General features: G+C 37.1%; 1 protein-coding gene across 2 annotated transcripts in view; it reads left to right on the forward strand.

The window, feature by feature from the left end:
• Positions 1-20,035, forward strand: part of piezo2b (piezo-type mechanosensitive ion channel component 2b) — a 117,104-nt gene that overhangs the window by 84,420 nt on the left and 12,649 nt on the right. Inside the window, exons 26-40 of one of the 2 annotated variants that reach the window (XM_087810878.1) lie at positions 4,306-4,549; positions 4,618-4,735; positions 5,676-5,832; positions 7,449-7,538; positions 9,040-9,167; positions 9,260-9,328; positions 11,485-11,588; positions 11,708-11,806; positions 13,712-13,832; positions 13,895-13,969; positions 14,076-14,242; positions 14,305-14,501; positions 15,510-15,683; positions 16,611-17,186; positions 17,242-17,500. In XM_087810878.1, the coding sequence (XP_087667004.1) occupies positions 4,306-4,549; positions 4,618-4,735; positions 5,676-5,832; positions 7,449-7,538; positions 9,040-9,167; positions 9,260-9,328; positions 11,485-11,588; positions 11,708-11,806; positions 13,712-13,832; positions 13,895-13,969; positions 14,076-14,242; positions 14,305-14,501; positions 15,510-15,683; positions 16,611-17,186; positions 17,242-17,500 (2,578 nt within the window). The remainder of the gene's footprint in view (positions 1-4,305; positions 4,550-4,617; positions 4,736-5,675; positions 5,833-7,448; positions 7,539-9,039; positions 9,168-9,259; positions 9,329-11,484; positions 11,589-11,707; positions 11,807-13,711; positions 13,833-13,894; positions 13,970-14,075; positions 14,243-14,304; positions 14,502-15,509; positions 15,684-16,610; positions 17,187-17,241; positions 17,501-20,035) is intronic. The other variant, XM_087810877.1, reaches the window with a different exon arrangement.

Genomic DNA, 20,035 nt, shown 5'->3' on the forward strand with positions numbered 1-20,035 from the left:
TGGAATATTAAAATAAAATGAAGCTTATTTTTAGTCGACCCTTTACCTGTTCGACTCTCAGCTAAAATGACGTGTAGAGCGATTTTTAAAAATTATTTCAACCTGAAATTGTCTCAGTAATTTACAGATCACATGACTCTTGACAAAGTTGTAACTGCTTTCATTTGTTTTCAAACCAAAATATGTCAAAACATCAGCTTTAAACGCTGCTGGAGTCACTGTATCCTCTCGTCCTCAGTCATCCCCGGGATTTCAATGTTCCTTTAGCAGCGTAGGACGTAATGTCTGCTGCCATCTAGTGGCCGGGAGTTTAATTGCAACTCCAAAAAGGAACAAACTCAATAAAATTTGTTGAATTCATTGATTAATTGTAAATAAAAAATGGATACAGTGCTGTTGACAGTATCCTGAAAAATATTTTTTCCTAAACCCCTAATATATTCATAGAGTGAAGGTCAAAGCTTCAAAGAACGGTTCTGTGGTTGAAATTCCACTTTGGTGTGAGAACGACAGAAAGTCTGAGAACCTCCGTTGGTGACAAATGATGTGACGAGTCATCGCTTATGTTGGTAAAAACCTCTAAAGACGTATATTCTCGCGTTTCTTCAACGTCTCTGAGACGACTGTTGTACTTGGCGGACGAGCGTGTAACCGTAGAGATCCACGGTCGGGCGGCGCTGAGAAACTAACGCTCTCGCTCAGCAAACACCTCGTTCCAGATCCATGAACGTAACACTGGTCCAGAATATATAGACCTGAGAACGGACCGACTGATGGTGCGTTCAGGTGCTTCACGGCGGGTTTTTTTAAAGCCATTTTCCTTTTTACAAAGATACGAAAATTGTACTTCAATTGACAGATTTTCATGAATTGTTTGTCCTCATCTTTCAGGGGTTAGAACTTTAGGTTGAGGGAAAACTTTGTGTTTTCTTTGTGTAGTTACATTTGTGTAGGGTCCATGTTGTGTGTGCTTTCTGTTGTATTTGAGGTGGATGATTTGTATTGTGTTACATTTGTGTTGTCTTCCTGTTGTGTTACGTTTTCTCTGTTTTGTGTAACATTTTTGTTGCGTTTGTGGTGTGCTTGCTTTGTATTGTGTTACATCTGTTGCATTTTCTCTGTGCTGTGTTGCTTTTTAGTTGTTAATAAGCCTTGTGTTGTATTTTCTTGTTGTTACATTTTAGTTGTGTCTGTTGTGTTTATGCTGTTTATTGTGTTAAATGTCTGTTGTCTTTGCATTGTGTTTTCTTTGTCTTGTGTTATATTTGTGTTGCGTTTATTTTGCGTTTGCTTTTTTCTGTGTTGCATTCATGGGTTGGCTGCTTTGGGTTGTGTTTGTGTTGTGTGGTATTTTCCTTGTATTGTGTTACATTTGGGTTCTGTTGCGTTTTCTTTGTGTTGTGTTGCATTTTTTTTGTATTTGCCTCGTGTTGTATTTTCTTGGTATTACATTTTTGCTTTGTCTGTTGCGTTTATGCTTTGTATTGTGTGATATTTCTGTTGTCTTTGCATTTTGTTCTCGTTTTTTATTTTGTGTTATTTTTCCGTTGCATTTGTTCTGTGTTGCATTCATGGGTTGGCTGCTTGGGGTTGTGTTTGCATTGTGTGGTCTTTTCCTTGTATTGTGTTACATTTCTGGAGCAGCCGGGTTGTGTTGTGTTGCGTTATTGTTGTGTTGCGTTATTGTTGTATTCGCCTCGTGTTTTGCTGTGTATTGTGTTACATTTCTGTTGTCTATGCATTGTGTTTTTAATATTTGTAAGTAAGTAATTTTTATTTATATAACGCTTTTCTAGACCAGGGTCACAAAGCGCTTAAACAATCAAAACAATATTCAATAAAGTATATACTTTAAAGATCAAGATAAAACTGATAACACTACAGGAGTTCCAGAAAATCAAGGAAAAGCCTGAACAAATAAAAACGTCTTAAGATGTTTCTTAAAGGAGTCAGTAGATCATCAAACACAAAGAGAGGAAGATCGTTCCAAAGCTTAGGAGCAACAGTATATTTTAATATATATATTAATATATAAATATAATAATATATTTGTATATTTGTGTTGCGTTTATTTCGCGTTTTCTTTGTTCAGTGTTGCATTCAGCCCACTCGGTAACGGTGACCCCCTGTACAGCTTCCGTAATGCTTTGCCGCCCAGCCAACCAATCACAGCCGTCGATCCCTTTTAACATAGGAAGATAGACGTTAATTCCAGTATCGTGGCGACCAATCAGACGTCCCTTAAGTAGAGCAGTTGTAGAAAGGCATCATGGGAATTTCAATGTTTTGTTGATGCCTCCCTATAAATTCCGTGGTTGTGTTGCAGATTCAATTAAAAATAAATCAGTTTGTAACAGGTTTTAAGTGAGTTTTTCCTAATGGCAGCTGCAACAATATATTTAAATGTATAGTATTGAGTGTAAAAAATGTGTAAATATGCGTAACTCGGGGAGACCACAGAAGTGAGCGACCTCTTGACACACTCGTAACTTCTGGTGATCATAGAATCATTTTCTAGATCATCATCAGGAAGGACACAGGTTTACTCTCGGCGGGATTCGAACCTTTTCGTCTTCAAGGCAGCGGCGAACATGCGTGAGTCACGCGAGGACAAACGTCCGAGGCCGAAGCCGAAGAAGACGGTGATAGCATCCCGACCTGTCCGCAGCCATCGATCCCCTCGCTCTTCACATTCCACTGTTTTGATGCACAAAGTGGACAAGTCTTTTATTAACGCACTCTGTGTCCATCAACACGGCCTCGTCCAGCATCTCCACGGCCCGTCTGTCCGCGGGCGGCGCTGCACTTATTCCATCGTTTCCCCCCAGGATCGAATTACGGATGCAGGGAGGAGGAGGGAAATCCATAATCCGCAAAAACACTCTGTCCGTCAGTGCGACTCAGACGCTCTCGCCCTCGACTCTAACTCGATAAATAGCTTTCAAGTACGGAAAAGGTATTTTCTGCGCTGATGAAGACGGACGCTCGCGCACATGTTCCGGACCGCCGAGCGATCCCGAGCCACTCCGGGGCCCACTTCATCAGCTCTCAGCCCGTCGCATGTTGTTGACATGTTCGGACTCACAACAGGCTTTTAGAGAACGCACACAAACATCGGCGCACGTGAGCGACAGGGGCTCGGGTTTCAGCTCCGGTTCCCTCAGCATTGATCAGAACCTGCTGTCCCGACGCTAAGTGTGATGAATGTCCGGATCAGAGGAGCAAGAGTCCACCGTGAGCGCTGCCGGGACCAGATCCTGTGAGTCCGACGTGAACCGGGACACTTTTTTGGGTTCATCCAATCCTTCTCTCGGGTCCACTATTAGACGCGTCTCTGGCTCGGACCCGAGGCCTCCACCTTGACGGACATCTTGCCAGACACCTTCCATAGCTCGTGTCTATTCAATAAATACTGTGATAAATTGCGACACTTTTTTTGTGTTAACTGTATCCTCTCGTCCTCAGTCATCACCAGGATTTTTAATAAATGGGAGACAAGTGTTTTTTTTTTGGTTATTTCTTTTTACAACTCAACATGTATAAAGTTGTAGTGGAAATAGAAAAATTTTAGGTAAAACGTTAAAAAAAAATTGAGTTCAATAATTTTTAAATGTTGAATTCATTTTTATGAAATAAATAACAGATTCAATAATATTTATCATAAAAGTTTTCAGCCAATCATTTGACGCAAAGCCAAAAAATGTGGTCGAATAAATCTGCCCTTTTTTTGGTATTGTCTTGTGACTCAAAGATTTTTATATTGAATCTAGAAAAAAAAATGAACTCTGTGTACAAATATATAATTTTCAATATATTTTTTAATTTAATTATTTAATAATAACAACTAATTCAACCTTTATATTAATCTTCTAATTTTAAAATTTACAATTAACATGCAAATATTCACAGCGTTCATTTTTGTGTTGCAATTGAACTTCGGGCCACTAGATGGCAACAGTTTTTTATGTCCTCTGCAACTAAAGGAACAATGGAATTCCGCGAGATCCCATCGATGACTGAGGACGAGAGGATACAGTGACTCCAGCAGCTTTTAAAGCTGATGTTTGGACATATTTTTGTTTGAAAACAAATGAAAGCAGTTACAACTTCATCAAGAGTCATGTGGTCTGTAAATACTACAACACCAGAGTCAAGTACTCGACAATACTACTCATATATACTTGTTACTACAGTATCATAATATATCTATATCTATAATATATTGTGTCGTTTATGTCGCCACCTCTGGTTCGCAACATGATTTCAACAATAGCTTGATGTAAAAAAATAGTTTGTCCTTCTCAGGTCGTACCTGGACATGCTGAAGGTCATCATGTTCAGCTACCTCTTCTGGTTCGTCCTCACCATCATCTTCATCACGGGGACGACGCGCATCAGCGTCTTCTGCATGGGTTACCTGGTGGCCTGCTTCTACTTCCTGCTGTTCGGCGGCGAGCTGCTGCTCAAGCCCATCAAGAAGATCCTGCACTACTGGGACTTCCTGATCGCCTACAACATCTTCGTCATCACCATGAAGAACATCCTGTCTGTGAGTGGAGACGACGACCACGATGGTCGGAGACGTCGGACTGAGGTTGTTGTTCTTCTCTTTTCTAGATCCTGGCCTGCGGTTACATCAACTCGCTGATCCCCAACCAGTGCTGGATGATCCAGCTCTTCAGTCTGGCCTGCACCATCAAGGACTACAAGATCAACACCAACCAGGCGGATCAGTGTGAGTAGAGTTTGGAGATAAACTTTCATTCGTTGTATTTTCAGCAAATATCGACTCAAAATAAAAAAAGTTTTCTAGAGACACTGATAGACAGACGAGAAACTATTGAAGTATATCAGTGGCGGCAGAATATTGAATGGTTGAATTTAACATTTAAAATGTTGTTTTTTTTGTTAATTCTCTTTTTATTTTAATGCATATATTTAAAGCAATAAATTATTATTTTATTAAATAATCTTTAATTTCTATGTTGAAAGGCTGAACTAGTTGCTGTCGATAATTTAATTAAAAAAAATCTAATATTTTCAAATTTAATTAACTTTACACATGGAATTGGATGTTCTCATTCCCATCATTAAAAAATATATTTTCTAATTTTAATATTTGTTGAATTGTAGCATTTTTAATTCAGTATAAAAATGTTATTATAATAGAGTCACTTTATTGAAGTTTCAGCCAATCATGGGACACGCAGGCGATCATGTGATCTTTTGGTAGAATCTGGTGGTTTTATTATAGCAACATGTTTATATTTGCTACCCTTTTTTTAAAAAAATATTATTTATTTAATTCATGGAAGTGAATTAAAAGTGGAAAATACTCATTTTACTCAAATTTCTCATTTAATAATTCAAATAGAAGCAAATTCAACCTTTCAAAAAGCTATAAATAATTAAATGCTTATTAAAAAACAGCTTTTCAACAAGTTATTTCAACATTTTAAATATTAAATTCAACCTCTCATGCTCTCATATTAAACTGTAAATTACATTTGTTGAGTTTTTGATATCCATCTGGATCCAGGAAGATTTTGAAGGATTTGTCAGGACTAGAGCTCGGCACCGTTCACGCTACTGCCCCCTGCTGCTCCAACAAGCTCATTGCGATCGACATTATATTTTTAAAGTACTCATTTACATATGTCCTGTTGTTCCTCCAGCCGGAGAGAAGGTGTGCGAGCTCCCCAGCAACGAGGCCGGCATCATCTGGGACAGCATCTGCTTCGCCTTCCTGCTGCTGCAGCGCCGCGTCTTCATGAGCTACTACTTCCTGCACGTGGTCGCCGACATCAGGGCCTCGCAGATCCTGGCCTCCAGGTAACACTGAAGGTCCAGGTGTTGAGTTATGAATGACGACTAGAGGGTGTTTACTGTAAGACCAGGAACAGTTGGATCAACAATAATGATAAAATTAGTTTTTTCTTCTTAACTGGCAGAAGCTAAAGTTTATTGTTCATCATCTCAGTTTGATTATTAATGTCTGCTTAGAGTTCTTAACTTGATCAAATGTTTTGGGGGGAAAAAAAGACAACAATTCAAATTATTACACGATAAAAAAAATTGTAACTGAAACACCTTCTGTCACAAACTGATCTTGCGTTTTTTTTAATTTATTTTGTATGTCGTGTAAATGAATAATGGGAAATTATTGTGGTTTTAATAGTTTTATACATCTTAAGTAAAGTTTTTTAAGCAGTTGGATTCGCAGTTTATATCATGTTTCACAATAACTTTTTTTTTATTGTATTACAGAATTAATTGTGTTATTTTTATTTCCTTTTTTTGAAGTTTGAAGGAATTCATCAAACTAATTGATTATAAAAGATTATTATAAATATTTTTTTAAATGTCTAACTGGAACCATAAAATAAAGGAGTGTCAATATAACAACTAACAAACCAAAACAAATGCATTCATCCTCTATTTAATTTTAATTCTCCTATTTAACTATTAAAAATGACTTGCAAATGTTAACTCAACGTTTTGCAGAATTAAAAGAGTACAAGTTTATTATTCATTATCTGGGTTCGATTATTAATGTCTGTTTTCAGGCCTAAACGTGGTAAAATTAAAAAAAAAGAGAAATTAATTCAAATTATTATGACTCAATCATAAAAAACTAACTAAAACTACATAATTGTCAGAAGTCCAGCACAAACTTTTTTACTTCCCATCTGGCTTCGATTAATAATGTCTTAACATGATCAAATATTTTAGGATTATCTAGTTTGAGTTAACTATTAATTTTTGGTTACAATAATAGTTTTCTACTCAATTATTTCTCCTCAATTATCAGAGATCAAGAAGTAAGAGTGTATTATTCACCATCTTGGTTTGATTACTAATGTCTGTTTGGATTTTTTTATCATGGTATAATGTTGTTAAACATTAGTGTGTTTTCTTCTATTTAAATCAAGATTACACAGTTATAAAACTAAACTAAAACTATTAAGTTTTCTTCTCAATCAGCAGAAATCGAGGAGTAAACGTATATTACAAGTACAAGTACAAGTTTGTTGCTGTTTTCCAAGAGAAAATACCTCACTTATGTTTCATTTTCTCCTTCCTGGCGCGTACATATGATGTCACAGATGGAACCAGCACTTTTATAGTTTCCCATGATTCAATCTGGTCACGTTTGTTATCCATATTTTTCTCTTGTCAAGTTCAGCCAAACTACAGATTTTCTTCAACATAAAATTGACTCCGAAGGTCTCGCTTTTCTGTCTACGTTACATTTTCTGTCAGAGTTTTAATAAAATAACTTTATTGAATTGTGGAAAGTGCTACGACATGAGCGGCGTTCTCTTACATGCGTGGCGTGAGAACGGCGAGAAAGGTAGCGTGGGCGTCGCTCCGCCAGATTCATGTTACGGCGCCGGGAGAATTTATTTTGGCGAAAGAACGAACCTGAACGTTTGTCGTGTTCGCAGAGGGGCGGAGCTTTTCCAGGCCACCATCGTGAAGGCGGTTCGTGCTCGACTGGAGGAAGAAAGCAAGTCTGTGGAGCAGCTGAAGAGACAGTGAGTCTTTTATTTTGAAATCACAAAACATATATTAACACTTTGTTCATTTTTTAATCCACTTGTTTTTGTGTTTAAGACGCTAGAAATGTGACGCGTGTCTCAATATTGAGTCGTTATTGTTGTGCTTCGTCAATATTGCTAAACAGGAAGTGAATCTTTTGGGTTTCAATACGTGTTGAAGCAGAAATGTTTCTGCAAAATACAGCGAAAACATCAACACACGTTTTTTTTAGGACGTTCAAATGATCCGTCTGAGGTCATCGTTACTATAATAAATCCCGATGTTCACGATAAATGAACCGGCTCTTTTAATTTTTTTGATTTTATGTTTTAAGTCAAGAAGAATTATTATTACTATCAAACAAAAAATTGACAATTGAATAAAAACTCCATACAAACACTTAACAGCTATTAATGTTTTAATTTTTATATATTTTCTGATTGTCAATCAATTGTTTTCTTTCTAGTTTAAACCACCCAAAAAATAGCTAGATTTCTGCTTAATTGATCGATTTCTGCTTCCTGTTTTCAAAATAAAAGTTGAAACAGAAAAATTAAAATACCATTCGAATATTGAATTACACTATTATACCAACATTTATATATTTAATTAAAATGGCTATGTATTAAAAAATATTTTTATTAGGTAATGTATTTTATTTTATTTATTAGAACTATAATGTCAAAATCCATATGTTTAAAAAATAATCGTCCATTTTTAACGATTGTTTATTTAAAAATATTAAATTATTTATACACAAACCTAAACCTTTCAATATATATATTATTCAGTCAAATTAAAACAATATTAATGTAATAATATAATTAAATGCTAAAAAAAACAAGACTTTTGATTTAAAAAAAAAGGTTTAAACATTAAATTCAAACAATTTAATTTAAACTTCTGATAAATTTCTATAAAAAAAACTTTTAAGGTTTTTTTAATTGTATAAATTCATTAATTTGTCGTCGTCTTTAATGAACTTTTTGATTGACAAGTTTTAAAAAAAACACTGAAAAAAGGGCTGAATGGATCGATTTCTGTTTCCTGTTTTCAAAATAAAAGTTTAAACAGACCAGCAAAACAAAAATAATAAACGTCCACGTTATATTATTTCCATGTTAGTTGAAGGTACTTTTGACCCAGAATGTTGACTCTCCACTAACATAAGACCCCTCATCAGATTCACAGATAAAAAAAAAAAGATGGCAGGAAGTCGTTTGATAATTTCTAAAGACATCTCGCGTGAGTTTTCCTACGACGAGGGGAATCCATTAAAAACAAAGTCCAGGATCAAACTCTTGGCTCCATCGTCTCCTGACGGGAAGTCTGCTCTCACTATATGGTCCTTTAGTATTTCCACCACTTATCCCCCGGAGTTCCTCATAAACCCCCCATAAGATCCACTCCACGGCTCTAATGACGGCCCGTAATGTCGGCTCGTTGCGCACGTGATGTTTACGCTCGTGCGTTACTTCGTCTCTCTGATCTAATCAGGATGGAGCGCATTAAGGTGAGGCAGCAGAAGTTCAAGAGGGGCAAGGAGAAGATGCTGAGCATGGTGCAGGAGTCCACCGACCAACCCCAGCCCCCCCAGCCCCCCGCCGCCGCCGAGGAGGACGACGGTACGACGAGGAGCCGCTCGCCCCGGAGCCCAACGAAAAAACCTTAGCCGCTTGAACATGAAAAAGATTTTGATGTATTTGTGGAATTTTAGGAGCACATCCAACGAAAGCCAAGGCCAAAAAAAAGCAGTGGTGGAGGCCGTGGGTTGACCATGCTTCCAGTAGGTTGACCCCTCCACAATCCTTTTCTCTTCCTCTCTTGGCCCTTGTGTCCTTGACCAGACCGACCCCGAGGATTCCGATGCTGGCCCAGAGCTCCGAGGGTTCGCCCCCCCCCACCCCCCAACGGAGCCTCCGGACCCCCGAGTCCCTTTTTCTGTCTCTATTTAAGGGTCACGTTGACCCCGAAGACGCCCGAGGTCAAAAGGCGGCGTCTTCGCCTTAAATAGAACATGTGAGTTCGGCGCCGCCAGAAAAAGGACTCGGGTCCGGAGCTCCCGCTCGCCATCGGAACCGCCCCCCCGACGAGCTCGCAGTACAGAATCGCTCCCGTGACGCGCTCACGCAAAGACATGAACTCGCCCTAGTTTGTTCATTCTTTGCCTGCAGACATGATCAGCCAACAGTGTTCGCCAGAGAGAGCAGCACCTGACCTGAGAAACACAACAATTAACAATTATATCATGATTTAATAACGACTTAATTAACAAAATTATGTACAATTTTTTTATAGATATTGATTCCTGCCTTCGTTGTGCAGACAAATATACATTGAAACATTCAAATTAAATTTTAATTTGATATACAATTGTATATATCTCGTAGTTTTCTTGTTATATTAGTTACATTAAAATAAAGTGACAAATTTATATTCCTAATAATGTTGTTTTTTAACCATAGCAGTTCAAAGTTAAATTTAAACTGTATTTTAAATAATATTTTACCTTTGTTAACAAAACTAAATGTTTTATACTCTAATTTGTTGTTGTTGTTTTGTTGAGGAATAAAAAATATATATATATTTAAATGTGAATTCAATTCCACCTAATTTAACATTTAAACTTCTATTTTATCTTTATGTACAAAATTCAAATTTTGTTTTCTCAAAAAAAATATTTATAAACAATTATTTGTTGCTCTTTTATGCAGACAAGATAAATAAATTAAAACATCTGAATTAAATTAAAATTCTATATAAAATTATATTTCAACTTGTATAAACTTGTATAACTTGTTTAAATTGTATATAATGGACAATAATATATTTCTAATATGTTTGTGGTTGTTTTGTGCAGCTAATAAAAGTAAATAAACCATTCAAATCAATTTATATTCTATTTAAAATTATATTATAACTTTATATACAAAGATGAAATAACTCTTATATTCTTGACATGTTTAAATTATATATAATGGACAAATAAATATTTGTGTTGTTGTTTTTTGCAGGTAAACAAATCATTAAAACATTTGACATTTAAATTTAAGTGACTCAAGTTACAAAAATGTAATTTAAAAATATTATATTACTTAAAAAACATATATTTTTAATAATAATAATATTTTTTTTGCATTCATTCAAACAATAAAAAATTAAACTTATGTTCTATATAAATGTATATTTCAATGTTATATACAAAAATGTAAAGGTATTGTTCAATATTCTTGACAAAGATATATTTCTACCATAGTGTTAGATATTTGAATTCGTATTTAAACTTTATTTACAAAAAACGGAAGGTTTAAATTACATATTCTTGACAAAATAAAGTTTTTATTTCTTGTTTTAATGTCAGGAATAACTATATGAAGCCAGTCGACAAAAAAATAATCATCAGAATAACGTGTTTCTCGTCACTCAAAGGTCGGACTCGTGCAGCTCTGTCCAAAACAAAAACCCACGATTCAAACCAGAAACCTGTTTGGCTTCATGTCTCAAATTCCTCCATTTCATCCTCATTTGGTGTTTGACCTTCATCTCCCAGCATCCTCCCCCAAACCTCCCCCTCGCGTCTGTTCAAGGACATAAGTTCAGCCTCGTCCCAGTATTGCTTCTAACACTTCACTGCTGCTCCACGAGGCTTCTTAGTCAATCATGTGCTCTGCTCTCGCTTTCCTGCCACAAAACAATAGTTAGATCTGAGATGTTGGATGAAGAACGAGGTCCATGAAGAGAAGATTTAGAGGTTTAGAAGTGTTGCTAGTCATGCTAACCGTTAGCAAGCGTCTCATAGAGTGACAGGTGATGTGATGGATGGTAGTTAGATGATCTCACGGGTAAGACTTGCTGCTGCTTCTGCTCCTCAACTCTTCCTGGTTGACCTTCAGAAGGTGGTGTTTGATTGACTGAACCTGTGTTCTCCACCTCCGCCCGCAGTGGTCAGGAGTGGAGAGTATTACTTGTTTGAAACTGACAGTGAGGAAGAAGACGAGGAGGACGATAAGAAAGAGGAGGATCTGCCCAAGAAGTCTGCCTTCCAGGTGCTCTGGAGCGAAACTACGGCTGATTTGTTTTTTATTTTTTGTTTTCCAGCAGTTTGTCGCCGACTAACCCTTGTGTGATCCTGACACGTTCGCTCTAACTCTATCTTTCTCTGTAGCGAGCGATCGGGAAGTTTGTCTCTGCTGTTCTGGCTTTACCCAAGTCTGTCATAAAGCTGCCCAGAACTATCCTGCAGTATATAGTGAAGGCAGGGAAGGTACTAACATCACTAACATCGCTAACACTGCTAACATCTATTAGCTCACCATCATTAATAACACCGCTAACACTGCTAACATCTATTAGCTCACCATCATTAATAACACCGCTAACACTGCTAACATCTATTAGCTCACCATCATTAATAATACCGCTAACACTGCTAACATCTATTAGCTCACCATCATTAATAACACCGCTAACACTGCTAACATCAATTAGCTCACCATCATTAATAACACCGCTAACACTGCTAACATCTATTAGCTCACCATCATTAATAACATCGCTAACACTGCTAACACTGCTAACATCTATTAGCTCACCATCATCACTAACACCGCTAACACTGCTAACATCTATTAGCTCACCATCATTAATAACACCGCTAACACTGCTAACATCTATTAGCTCACCATCATTAATAATACCGCTAACACTGCTAACATCTATTAGCTCACCATCATTAATAACACTGCTAACACTGCTAACATCAATTAGCTCACCATCATTAATAACGCCGCTAACACTGCTAACATCTATTAGCTCACCATCATTAATAACACCGCTAACACTGCTAACATCTATTAGCTCACCATCATTAATAACATCACGAACGTTGCTAACATCTTTTAGCTCACCATCATTAATGACATTAACGTTGCTAACATCTTTTAGCTCACCATCATTAATGACATTAACGTTGCTAACATCTATTAGCTCACCTTCATTAATAAAATCACAAACGTTGCTAACATCTATAAGCTCAACATCATTAATAACATCACAAACGTTGCTAACATCTATTAGCTCACCATCATTAATAACATCACAAACGTTGCTAACATCTATTAGCTCACCATCATTAATAACATCACAAACGTTGCTAACATCTATTAGCTCACCATCATTAATAAGATCACAAACGTTGCTAACATCGCTAATATCTCAAATTGCAAAACATCATCATCACACGTTACTAACGTTGATAACATTGTTTCCATCACCAACATTACTAACGCCACTTAAATGATAAACATTACTATCATTTCAAAATCACCAACATTGCTTATATTGCCAACATCATTAGCGCCACTAAAATCAATAACATCACTAACATTGCTAAACCCGCTAACATTGCTAACATCACAAACATTACTGAAGCCTTGGACATCGCTAACACGGCTAACATTACTGACATTACCAACATTTCTAACATCGCTAACACAGCTAAAATTGCTAATCTCCACTAACATTGCTTTCATCACAAAAACCGCTTACATCGCTAAAATTAGTAAAATTGCTAACATCACCAACATCTCTTAAATAACTTTAATTACTAACAATGCGAAAACCGCTATCATCGCTAACACTAACATCCAACCGCAAACATCACTAACTTGCTGAATATTGCTAACACAGCTAAACCTGCTAGCGCCACTAACATCAGTGACCTCACTAGCGCTGCAAATACTGCTCACATTGCTAGCGCCACTAACAGCGTGAATATTGCTAGCATTGTAAGTAAGATAGTAAGTCATTTTGATTTATATACCGCTTTTCCAGACCAGGGTCACAAAGCGCTTAAACAATTAAAACAATATTCAATAAAGTATATACTTTAAAGGTCAAGATAAAACTGAGAACACATTGCTAACATATACTTCTAACATCGCAAATACTTATTTCACCACTAACATCGCCAAAATCATTAAAAAAAGCAAGTACTGCTAACGTCACTTACACCAATAACCAGTCATAACCACAGATATAAACCAAAACATTAAATAAAATGTTAAAACAGATGCAAATGACAAAATAAATTAAAGACAAATATTGTGATGGTTATGTATCTTTATGTGACGTATTTAATGACAGCATCTCTAACACCTGTGTCGTCCAGTTCCTGTACCACGCCTGGATCACGGACCCTAAGGCGGCCCTGAAGGCGCGAGGGAAGGACAAACGAAAGTTCTGGAAGCGATACACGAAGGGAGTGAGACATCGCAAACACAAGAAAGAAGGTGAGACGAGGAGTGAACTTGTACCTGGAGTTATCTTACATCGATGTCGTTGACACGTGCAGCCGGTCACATCACCATCGATCTGGGCGAACTGTCGGACCCACAAGTCAAAGAGGAGGAGAGTTCTGCGGGTCCAGGTTGGTCAGCTGAGGATAAGGAGTTCCACAGGGGTCGATCCTTGGACCTCTCACTCCATACTCTTCTGTTGATGTTTGGGGTTGAAACTGTGACTCTGGTCCTCAGACAACATCATCAAGCGGGTGTTCAACATCATCAAGTTCACGTGGGTCCTCTTCCAGACCACCGTGGACAGCTTCACCAAGTGGATGAACGACATGTGTCGCGAGTACATCGACATCTCCACCGTGCTGCGCATCGAGCGCTGCATGCTCACCCGGGAAGTCAAGAAGGTGTTTGCGTTCGTCCGGTCGCCAGGGTTATTCCAGATGCTGACGCGTCTTCTCTCCGACAGGGCAACGTCCCGTCCAGGGAGAGCATCCACGTCTACTACCAGAAGGCCATGAGGCTCAACATGTCCCGGCAGGCCAGCATGGATCAGCTGAGCGAGGATGAAACCGCCTCGGGATCTTCAACGAGGCCCAGGAGGCGGAGAAGAGGCTCACAGATGCAGAGCCAGGACTCCACCGCGTCCAGAGACAGCATGTCCAGGTACGACCTCGACCTCCACGTTTTTGATAGAAGCGTCAAGATGGTTGAAGCGCTGTGAAAATACAAGATTGATGTAATAGTTAAAATAAATATTTGATACTGTATGTCACGTACGTTTGACAATGAAGCTTTTGAAGAATTTATGTGTTTTTTTTAAATGTCTTTAATATTTAACAGATATTATAGTTTGAATGTTTTTTTATGTCCTTGTCGTCGAATTTTCAACAATATTGTTGTGTATTCATTTTTTTTATTCAATTTATTTTTCTATTTTTTCCATTTTTCGTCCTATTAAATCAGATAGTTACATGTAACAACCTTTTTTTTTATGAATATGTTTAAGAAGTTTCATATTTATTTTTTACATTTTACTTTGTTATCACAATTTAAATAATATCACTAAACTTTTCCTTTATTATTAAAATTATCTTTTAATGTATTTATTTGTTTACTACGTATTACATTTACTATTATATGAGATATTTAAATGTATTTTCTTTTATTAGTAAATTCACCTTTTGTATAATTTAACTTGAAACACTGTTAAATATTTTGGTTTTATTATTATTATTATTTTATTATTTTATTATTAAATATATATGAATAATTAAACTATTTTTTTTATTTTACAACATTTTTCAAAAATGTTTTCTTACTTTATAGAATATTCAAATTAAATTGTTGTATTTGTGTTAATAAATCAACACATTAAAAAGCTGTTCTATTGATTATTAATGTCTGAAAGGTGTATTTCTTTTTAAAAAAGATGGTATTTTCCCTGCAGTAACATTAGCGTGTGATTCTTGACACGTTAAGACACTCGTTTCAGTCGATTTTACTCCAAAAATAAACCTGAAATGTAGTTAAATAACTGAAACAAAAACTCTATATTTTTATTAAACCATCACTGCCTTAAACGATAATTCATCAAACAACATGTGCAGGAGTTCCACCTGGACCCTCCTGATAGACGCACCTGTCAATCATCTGTCACTTCCTCCTCTTCAGCGCCTTCACCGAGGCCACGACGCTCTTCTCACGCCAGTCCACGCTGGAGGACCTGGACGGGATGCCGGAGTGCATCCCCAAGACCAGCGAGCGAGCGAGACCGAAGCTGCGCAAGATCTACGGCCTGGACGTGTCCAACTCCTCGGTGGAGAGCGGCAGCAGCGTCATGTCCAGGTGTCAATCACTCACTGTCTGTGGACGGATATCAGTGTCAGTGTCATCACAATAATAAACAATTTTCATTTTTGATCAGTAAAGTTCAATAAAGTTCTACCTAATATCATAATAAGGGTTTCATATTTTACATTTATTTTCTTTCATTGAAAATCCATCTGTTTTTAAGCGCTTTTTAAATTAAACATTACTTAACAATTTATATATTAAACGTTTAAATAATTATTTTTAAACAATTAAATTAAAAAATGTGTTGTTTTTTTCACATAGAGTTTAATGTTATTTAAATAATTCAAAATGTAATTTTCTTAAATTAAATATTTTTCTATTTGCAGACTTTTAAAGTCAATTATAAAAATGTTGGTATAATAATAATAATAACACCAGTCGTTACCAACATAATACGTGGAAATCGATAAAACGGTCACATGATCGTCTTCCAGTCTCATGATTGGCTGAAAGTTTGATGAAGTACCAACATTTTTATATTGAATTTTATTAGCCTTTCCGAAGAATTTTGAATTGTAATATGAAACTCTATCTGTAACAAATATCATAATTATTTTTTTTAATATTTAATTTCTTAAATGCAATAATTTTAAAAATAAATTAAAAAAAGGTTAAGATTTATTTTTATTAAATTGCATTTATAAAATAGAATTATTTCAATATTCATTATTTTATATATATATTTATTCATATTAAAGGGTCATTTCTGTTTCAATTAATGCATTTAAAAAAAGAATATTCTTAAAATAACTTATTTTATATTTTTATAATTATTAAATTCAATTAAAAACATTTGAAACAAATGTTATTTTAAAAAAACATTAAAAAAAAACAGAATTAAATTCAATCTTCTGATGACACTGATATACATTTTGTCCCGTCGTTCAGATCAATAAAGTTTTTTTTATCGTCCTCCAGTGAAGCCACACAGTGCGTGACTCTCTACTCCAGACAAGGAACCACAGACACCATCGACGAAGTGGAGGATGAGCAGGACCAGCTGGAGGAAAGGCAACGGGCCGCCATGGAGATCCAGCAGCAGAGGCCGGAGGGAGATCCTTGGAGTGAGGCGGAGCTTCAAGAGGACGGCGTGAGGCCGGAGGAGGCGGCGGCGGAGGAGCAGGACGGGGACGTCCACTGGAGCCCGGACGAAGGCCCCTCGCTCCGACCCGAGGACTCCGCCACCTCCGCCCCGGACTTCGTCAGCGAGAGCGACGACGGGGTCGGAGGTCGGCCGGGGTTCCCGCGGGCGGAGGAGGGCGGAGGATTCTACAACCAGGACACGGACGCGTCCAAGATGTCGGACGTGGACGTGCCGCCGAGCTACAGCAAGGCGGTCAGCTTCGACCGGCTGGAGGTGAGCGACGACGAGAGCGACCGGGACCGGAGGCGGCGCATGATCATGACGTCGGACAGTCGCTCCGACAGCCGCTCCGACATCATGTTCCCGTCCATGACCACCGAGCTGACGGCCAGCGAGCTGCTGCTCAACAAGTGAGTCGTGAGGAACCTCTCGCTAGACCTCCATCGACGCTGTCTTGGTCCTCAGGATGTTCTACGACGAGGAGCTGGATCACTCGGAGAAGTTCTACCAGACTCAGCCTCTGGTCCTGCAGCTCGGCTACGCCCTCTACAACATGCTGGTGGCGCACTCCGAGATGGTCTGCTACCTGGTCATCATCATCAACCACATGGTGTCGGCCAACTTCGCCACGCTGGTCCTTCCCGTCACCATCTTCCTCTGGGCCATGTTGTCGGTGCCACGACCCAGCAAACGCTACTGGATGACGGCCATCGTCTACACTGAGGTTTGAACACAACCCGCCTTTCACATGACACCCATAAATAATCACATGACACCCAAAAATAATCACATGACACCCATAAATAATCACATGACACCTATACATTATCACATGACACCCATACATTATCACATGACACCCATACATAATCACATGACACCCATACATTATCACATGACACCCATACATTATCACATGACACCCATATATTATCACTTGACACCCATACATTATCACATTACACCCATACATTATCATATGACACCCATACATTATCACATGACACCCATACATTATCACATGACACCCATACATTATCACATGACACCCATACATTATCACATGACACCCATATATTATCACTTGACACCCATACATTATCACATGACACCCATACATTATCACATGACACCCATACATTATCACATGACATCCATACATTATCACATGACAGCCATACATTGTCACATGACACCCATAAATAATCACACCACACCAATACATCTTTACATGACACCCATAAATCTATACATGACACCCATAAATCTTTACATGACACCCATACATCTTTACAAGACACCCATAAATCTTTACATGACACCCATACATCTTTACAAGACACCCATAAATCTTTACAAGACACCCATAAATCTTTGCAAGACACCCATAAATATATACATGACACCCATAAATCTTTACAAGACACCCATAAATCTTTACAAGACACCCATAAATCTTTACATGACACCCATAAATCTTTACATGACACCCATAAATCTTTACATGACACCCATAAATCTTTACATGACACCCATAAATCTTTACAAGACACCCATAAATCTTTACAAGACACCCATAAATCTTTATAAGACACCCATAAATCTTTACATGACACCCATAAATCTTTACAAGACACCCATAAATCTTTACAAGACACCCATAAATCTTTACAAGACACCCATAAATCTTTATAAGACACCCATAAATCTTTACATGACACCCATAAATCTTTACAAGACACCCATAAATCTTTACAAGACACCCATAAATCTTTATAAGACACCCATAAATCTTTACATGACACCCATAAATCTTTACAAGACACCCATAAATCTTTACAAGACACCCATAAATCTTTATAAGACACCCATAAATCTTTACATGACACCCATAAATCTTTACAAGACACCCATAAATCTTTGCAAGACACCCATAAATATATACATGACACCCATAAATCTTTACAAGACACCCATAAATCTTAACAAGACACCCATAAATCTTTACATGACACCCATAAATCTTTACAAGACACCCATAAATCTTTACAAGACACCCATAAATCTTTACATGACACCCATAAATCTTTACATGACACCCATAAATCTTTACATGACACCCATAAATCTTTACATGACACCCATAAATCTTTACATGACACCCATAAATCTTTACAAGACACCCATAAATCTTTATAAGACACCCATAAATCTATACATGACACCCATAAATCTTTACATGACACCCATAAATCTTTACATGACACCCATAAATCTTTACATGACACCCATAAATCTTTACAAGACACGCATAAATCTTTGCAAGACACCCATAAATCTTTACAAGACACCCATAAATCTTTATAAGACACCCATAAATCTTTACATGACACCCATAAATCTTTACAAGACACGCATAAATCTTTACATGACACCCATAAATCTTTACATGACACCCATAAATCTTTATAAGACACCCATAAATCTTTACATGACACCCATAAATCTTTACAAGACACCCATAAATCTTTACATGACACCCATAAATCTTTACATGACACCCATAAATCTTTATAAGACACCCATAAATCTTTACATGACACCCATAAATCTTTATAAGACACCCATAAATCTTTACAAGACACCCATAAATCTTTACATGACACCCATAAATCTTTATAAGACACCCATAAATCTTTACATGACACCCATAAATCTTTATAAGACACCCATAAATCTTTACATGACACCCATAAATCTTTACAATACACCCATAAATCTTTACATGACACCCATAAATCTTTACAAGACACCCATAAATCTTTACATGACACCCATAAATCTTTACAAGACACCCATAAATCGTTATAAGACACCCATAAATCTTTACAAGACACCCATACATCTTTATAAGACAGCCATAAATCTTTATAAGACACCCATAAATCTTTACAAGACACCCATAAATCTTTACATGACACCCATAAATCTTTATAAGACACCCATAAATCTTTACAAGACACCCATACATCTTTACATGACACCCATAAATCTTTATAAGACACCCATAAATCTTTACATGACACCCATAAATCTTTACATGACACCCATAAATCTTTACATGACACCCATAAATCTTTACATGACACCCATAAATCTTTACAATACACCCATAAATCTTTACATGACACCCATAAATCTTTACAAGACACCCATAAATCTTTACATGACACCCATAAATCTTTACATGACACCCATA

The sequence above is a fragment of the Callionymus lyra genome, chromosome 16 (genome assembly GCF_982586985.1).
Source record: "Callionymus lyra chromosome 16, fCalLyr1.hap1.1, whole genome shotgun sequence".
Classification (NCBI taxonomy): Eukaryota; Metazoa; Chordata; class Actinopteri; order Syngnathiformes; family Callionymidae; genus Callionymus; species Callionymus lyra.